Here is a 7,136-nt window from a genome sequence, read left to right on the forward strand (position 1 = left end):
AATTCGGCTTCTATTCATAAATTGATAAAGTACAATTATTTATACAAAGAATTGGTTGGCTGTTCCCAAAGAATACTTCTTTAAATCAAGCTCCTCATACTTATCAAAATTATCCTATATAAGAAAAGGATTATATCAATTAAAGAGATAATATTGGATTGGATAAAATCAAGCCACGATTTCCTTGTAATCTTCATTAAAATTGATATGTGAAATTTATAATTATTTTATTATTGAAAATAACCCTACGAGTCTCCCTCATCTAAGTGCAAATCAGTAAGTTAATTCTTTTATCAAACAGATATGTCTTCAACTTGGAATTTAATGGCACTCCCAGAAGATGACAAATTGAGAAAGTTATTTAGACAAGTATGTGGATTCTGCAAATTGAAGGTAATTTACATCATTCAATCTAGTATCAGCAGAGGAGAAAGTCTGAGTCAATAGAAAAATGACAGCCATATGATCTTAACAATTTCACACTCATTGGCAACCATAGTAAAGTCATACTATATTGTAAAGATGTACATTCAATGGTGGGAAGTGGATAATCTCATATTAATTTAATAACTAATTTCATGATGATTAACACCCTTAATCTATGGAAACATAAACATATAAATTAAGATTGAGAGAGGGGATGAAGAATTTAAGAATTACCTGACACTTTAGGAACTTAAAAAAGACTCGTGGAAGCAAATCTTGCTCGAACATCATTCCAAACTCTCTTTCCTTCATAACTCTTTAATTTCATCTTCCATAAGTCTTTCAAGTAGTAGTTGGAAGTTTTGGAATTGCCCTGCCAAATCATCAAAAAACAAGTAGTTGGAGAAGGTGAGGAACTTGACCTCTGTATATATAGATTGATGGGTTGGAGTAAAAAATGGCAACAACTCTATTATTGACCATTTTGTTGTGCTTCACAGAGATTCCAAGTTTAGTTTATCTTCCTAACAGTGCAATTGTGCAAATAACTTGGGTTGAAAATTGGTAATTTTAGGATGGGATTCAAACTTGGGATGTTTTTTTAGCCTTCAAAGATAAGATATTTTCGAAAATAATCATTTTTTAATTTTAATTGTCTTTAGATAAGAGAAAAGTTTTTTTTAATAAAATTACCTTTAATAAAATCTCCTCATATTCAAATGTACTTATTGAAAAAAATATTATTACACGTCATGTTGAAAAAAAAGTTAGCCCAAATTAATAGGTACTTAAGGCATTTAACTCAATTATGTCGTAGTGAAATACAAATATAGAGATCAAATTATATGTCATGTTTAAAAAATAATGTTGACACGCTTGAAAAAAAAATTGTTACATGTAGGTGTTTAATTTTAAGAATTTATATATTAGTGAAATACCAAGATAGACACCAAGTTACACACCATGTTTAAAAAATAATTTCATTACACATTATATTTAAAAAATGTTATTACATGCCATGTTAAAAAAAAATTAGCTGTCATATTTATGATGTTTAACTCTAATAGTTTAATCCTAATAAAATAAAAAGAAAGAGACTAGGTTACACATCATATTTAAAAAAAAGTTGTTACACACTATGTTGAAAAAATAATTGTTACATGTCATATTTAAAGTGTTTATCTCCAATATATGTTTAAGGTGTTTAACTTCAAAAGTTTATGTCTTAGTGAAATACAAAAAAAAAAAAATTCAAGTTACACATCATGTTTAAACCATGCCATATTGAGCAGATTTGTTACATATCAAATGCATTTGAATTGTTACATGCAAACATGGCATGTAACAACTTTGGACAGTGTTCGAATTTATAGATTTCACTTATAACTTCAACTCATCAACTTTAAATTATGTGAATGTAAACCAATAAATTCAAGAACATTCATTGATATTATCTCTACTCTTTGGTTTGTAGATTGACAATGATATGGTAAGAAAATAGAAAGAGAGATGGTGATGCTGGTAAAATTAAAAAGAGTTGGATGATAGAAGAGAGATATCGGGAGTATAATAGACGGATGCAAGAGAGAAAAATTAGTAAAATTAAAGAGAGTTGGATAGAGAGAGAGAAATCAAGAGCACATTAGGGAGAGAGAAAACGGGAGGAAAAATTGTGATAAATTATTTAATTTATCTAAAATGGCTTTAAGGATGTTTGTATCAAGTCATGATAAACAAAATTAAATAAAAACAATTAACTTTATATTGAAGATTATATTTTTAAAATGACTTTATAAAGTTGACCATTTCTCGTAATTTTCTCTTCAAACTTGCTCATGAGAAGATTCAAGGAATGCAGCTAGCCTTGATTATTTACACCATTAAATATCCTATACATTTTAAGAATAACATATTCGCAAAAATCATCGACATCTGTATTTTAGTGGGAAAATAGTTATTCTTAGAAAAGCTTTTCAAGAGTGCCTCGTCCATTACCATTTCTCCATCTTCAATTTTCTTATAATACAATCATGACCTCTCAATAAAGTGAAAATGCAATTAATATTTGATTTAATGGTTATTATCTTTTTTTTTTTTTTTTCTATAACAAGGTCAAGCTTGTCCAAAGCTTGGATCTATCCAGACTTTTTGACTCTCATATTTTCCAAAAGATTAATCATTATACTTCATTGGATTTGTTATTTTTTTTTCTCTTAAATTGAGCTTATGATTCTCCTTAGCTTCTAAATTAGTTGAAGATTGTTGTTAATTAATGATACATAAAGGTAATTGCACCCCAAATCAAATCATTTTAACCTCTTTTATTCGCTTGTGCCCCTTTTTACCTTTCAAAATTTATTTGAAACATTATTTCTACACTATCCATTCTATTTGTTAAAAAATTGAATGTAAAAACTATTTGGATTATATATTCATATATAATTTTTTCACTTTATTTCCATTAAAAGTTATTAAACATCATATCATTACAAGTTTAACGGCCAAAAAGAAATACTCCTTTCACTATAAGTTATTTAAATTGTAATATTGTAATACACCTTAAAGCTATAAACAAGTTGTAAATGCAAAAGAAAAAAAAATGTTAATACAAAAATGGATGAGGGCATATCCCTTAATTAATTTGTACTTTTGGTTTAATGAAAATGCAATTGGAGTTGTTTCCTTGCTTTTGGGAATGGAATTTTTGCTGCAATTTCTTATGATGTTCGATATTATAATTGCAGTCAAATTCGGCGACTGCGTAGTTCCAATCGGTCGTAATGCGAAGCGGATTCTTAATTTCTTAGACTCTGAGCCAATGTCCTAACTTTTCGGGGGGAGAGGAACGAGAAATTAGAAACTTTTACACTGTGGAATAAAGATTATTCCTTTACCATTTTCAACTTGTCTCGGTAGTTTTTTCTTTAATCTTTTTCCAGATCCCATGGTTTCTGGGCCAACTATATTTTATATCGACGTGTAGAGGCCATGGTTTGGGAGTCGGACCCTCCACTTGGAACTTCGTTGTATCTGTTGGACTTATTAAATAAATGAAACCATACGGTAAAGTTTCAGTGGATTCTATTGGACATGTTCCTTGTCTTTTTATTACTGGTGGAAAAATCTGTCAAATTTTACTATGGTCCATAATTCTACGTCGGTTTACACACCACTGTTTTATCTAACATGTGCATTTCAAGGTCAATTTCCGCAACTACAAGATAAATTTGATAAAGAGTGACGAAGCAAAATCAGAGATGATGGATGTGAAAACACGCAAGTGGAAAGCTTGCTGAGGATAATTCATTGGATAGTGGATTCTTTTTTCCATAGAAGTTACTTGTTCCTAGTTGCAGCTGATTTTGATTGGGCCTGTAGTTAACCACCCACTGGAAAAAAACTTCTATAAATGACCTCGTCTGCTGCCCCTTCCCCACATTCTTCTTCTACTTTTTCCTTCATTCTTCTGTGCTAAAACCGCATTAAAAACTTTCATAAATTTATTTTTTCTAAAGGCGGACATGGAGCTAGCGCAACCCATGTTCAGAGAAACACCTGAAGCCCGGAAATTGAAGCCACCAAATAATGGTAAAACTTCAATAATCAGGAACGGGAATTCATCATCAGCATATTCCCACGTTCCTAGCAAACTTTGCCACGGTTCCGAATCTTTCAGGACTCTGGAGATGGGTGTGCCAAAGGTTGACTCAACTGACAAAAAGCTGTCTTGGCTACGATCTCAAATCATTGGCGGTGATGCACAGTTTGACACTCCTTTTGGAACCAGAAAACTTATATATGCTGATCATACAGCATCAGGCCGCTGTCTTCACTACATCGAAAACTTCATTGTCACCAATGTTCTGCCCTTTTATGGTAAGAAATTTTTCTATGACCTTCGATTGTGATTCTATTGTATGCGTGTAAAACATATATATATATATATATATATATGATTATGTTATTTCAGACAAAAACTGATCGTTATCATTGTGCTCTGATTTAGTCAATAAGAATGATGGTGTCATTAGGGTAAGATTTTTCTCTTCGTTTGATGTTGTATGTGTCAGCTGATCTTGCTTGGTTCGTGCGTAGGGAACACTCACACATGTGACAGTTATGTGGGCCACAGGACGACAAAAATGGTGCATGAAGCATCTAATTACGTTAAAAGATGCCTAGGTGGTGGGCAAGATGATGCAATTCTGTTTTGTGGCTCAGGCAGCACGGCAGCTATTAAAAGGTTACAAGAAGTTATGGGGATTGCGGTCCCATCAATTCTGAGAGACAGGTTATTAAATTGCTTAATCAATGAGAAGAGATGGGTGGTTTTCGTTGGCCCCTACGAGCACCACTCCAACCTGCTTTCATGGCGTCAAAGCCTGGCTGAAGTGGTGGAGATTGGTTTAGATGAGAATGGTTTGATCAACATCGAAGCTCTAAGACGACAGCTTGAGTTATATAAACACGCCAATAGACCTTTGCTTGGTTCATTTTCGGCTTGTAGTAATGTGACTGGGATTCAATCAGATACTCGAGAGATTGCTAAACTTGTTCATGGGTACGGAGGTTTTGTTTGCTTTGACTTCGCAGCAAGGTACATACTAAGAATGGTTTGTTCTTGTCTACCAAGTTTTTCTCTTTGTGTTAATATTTAGCCATGGGAAGTTGACTTGGATATATTGTCTTTGTGGATAGCGGTCCTTATGTGGAGATTGACATGAGATCAGGGGAGTTTGATGGATATGATGCAATTTTCCTTAGCCCACATAAGTTTCTTGGTGGTCCTGGATCGCCCGGTATCCTTCTAATGAACAAGGCTCTGTATCAGCTAGGAGCTTCTCCTCCATCAACTTGTGGAGGTGGCACTGTTAATTATGTCAATGGTTTCAATGAAAAGGTAATTAAGTTGTGTTTTGTTTTCTTTTTTGGCTCTTGTTGATCCCAACCTTGAAGGGAATTTTTGTTCCCTTCTTCCGTTGGACGAGATAAAAGTATGATTTCGTACGTAGCGGCTGGGCTAGTTGGGATCATTGAAGTATAATTTATGAGCTAGGTGGTTTAGAAGGACCCTAGGTGGTTTAGATCTAGTGAATGATAAGTGTCTTTCTTTATCATTGAAGTATAATTTTATATGAGCTAACCATTCTAACTAAACTTTCTGAATAGTGTATATATGCGTTAATTATAAAGTGTTTGACGAATTCAGTACGTGCTAAGATGGGTGCATTTGCAGGACACATTATATGCAGATGACGTAGAAGAAAGAGAAAATGCAGGGACCCCTCAAATAATTCAGATTATTAGGGCAGCGTTGACCTTCTGGGTGAAGGAATACATTGGTTATGAAGTGATTGAAAAGCAGGAGAAGTCATACATACAGCAAGCATTAGAGAGGCTTCTCCCAAATCAAAACATAGGGATTTTAGGAAATACAAGCACCGAGACAGAGAGACAAGCCATTCTGTCTTTCCTCGTCTTCTCCACCACCAACTCATGCCCTGGTCCCGTCAACAAAGAAGGTAACCATGTTGATGAGCTAGATGGACGTATGAAAAGGGGACTTTTCATGTGGGGTGAGACCGGGAACAGGAGGGATAAGCCTCTCCATGGCCCTTTCGTTGTAACTCTCCTAAATGACCTGTTTGGAATCCAAGCTCGAGGTGGCTGTGCTTGTGCTGGACCTTATGGCCACAGTTTGCTTCATATTGATGAGCCTCGCTCCCTTGCGTTTAGAGAAGCTATTGAAAAGGTTTACACATTAAAAACTTTCCACTGTCTTATTTTTTTTTATATCAATTGAAATGAATATGCATAAGTAGTCCAATTGAATGAAATTAACAAATTTACGAAGAAATAATAATAAAACAAAAAATCTTGATTATGACGAATTAAATGTAATAATTGACAATTAAATATGATTATGCTATTTAATATGATGACTTTAAAAAAAAAAAATCACAACACTCTCTTTAATAAAACTTTAAAATAAAATAACAAATACATATAATTCAGGAGCTGAGCTTTTAGCTAATGTGAATGGGTTTAACGGATCATTGCAGGGCTATGCTGGAGCAAAACCTGGATGGGCAAGAGTTAGCTTTCCTTACTACATGTCTAATGAGGAGTTTGAATTCATTCTTGCTGCAATAGAGTTTATAGCCATATATGGCCAACGGTTTCTTTCCCTATACCATTTCAACTTGAGAACTGGCAGCTGGACTTTCAAGAAGAAGGCACTTAAAGACTTGGTCGGAAAGGAGATGAGTCAGGGCAGTCATGTGTTGCCTTTGGCTAGTGCTTTCCCGGTAACAAGCGTGGACCGTGACCAACCCTCTCAATACGATGATGCAGATGTTTCTGTCATCCGTACGTATGCATCGCATTTGAAAAGTGCCAAACGAATCGCTGCTCTCCTCCCCAAGTTTCCATCTCAACGCCGGCTTCACGAGGATATAGACCTTGACCTCCTCCCTTACAGGCTTTAACCATAGCATACTATCAAGATGTCCATCCGAGTTCATGCCAAATTTTTGGATGTCCTCGCCACCTTTTGTTGAATCGAATAATTTTGTTACTACCCGACGAAATTAGTAGAAATCTAATAAATTAAATTCACTCAAACTTGTCACCCTGAAATTTCTTGCAGTTCCTGACAAATTAGCTGATGGGCAATCCAATGTGATCAGACTTTCTAGCAACAGCCTTTT

The 7,136-nt window shown here is 34.4% G+C and overlaps 1 protein-coding gene across 1 annotated transcript; it reads left to right on the plus strand.

Moving 5' to 3' along the window:
* On the plus strand, positions 3,855-7,121 carry LOC18611836 (probable cysteine desulfurase). The gene is made up of 5 exons (XM_007048288.2): positions 3,855-4,302; positions 4,522-5,023; positions 5,125-5,326; positions 5,663-6,178; positions 6,489-7,121. The coding sequence occupies exons 1-5, from the start codon at positions 3,948-3,950 to the stop codon at positions 6,912-6,914; spliced, it is 2,001 nt and encodes a 666-aa protein (XP_007048350.2). The 5' UTR covers positions 3,855-3,947; the 3' UTR covers positions 6,915-7,121.

Source organism: Theobroma cacao, chromosome 1 (assembly GCF_000208745.1).
Source record: "Theobroma cacao cultivar B97-61/B2 chromosome 1, Criollo_cocoa_genome_V2, whole genome shotgun sequence".
Lineage (NCBI taxonomy): Eukaryota > Viridiplantae > Streptophyta > Magnoliopsida > Malvales > Malvaceae > Theobroma > Theobroma cacao.

Coding starts and splice junctions, on each gene's coding strand:
- LOC18611836 (XM_007048288.2), top strand. CDS start 3,948: ATGGAGCTAGCGCAACCCATGTTCAGAGAAACACCTGAAGCCCGGAAA. Junction 4,303..4,521: donor CAATGTTCTGCCCTTTTATG/GTAAGAAATTTT, acceptor GTTCGTGCGTAG/GGAACACTCACACATGTGAC. Junction 6,179..6,488: donor TTAGAGAAGCTATTGAAAAG/GTTTACACATTA, acceptor GGATCATTGCAG/GGCTATGCTGGAGCAAAACC.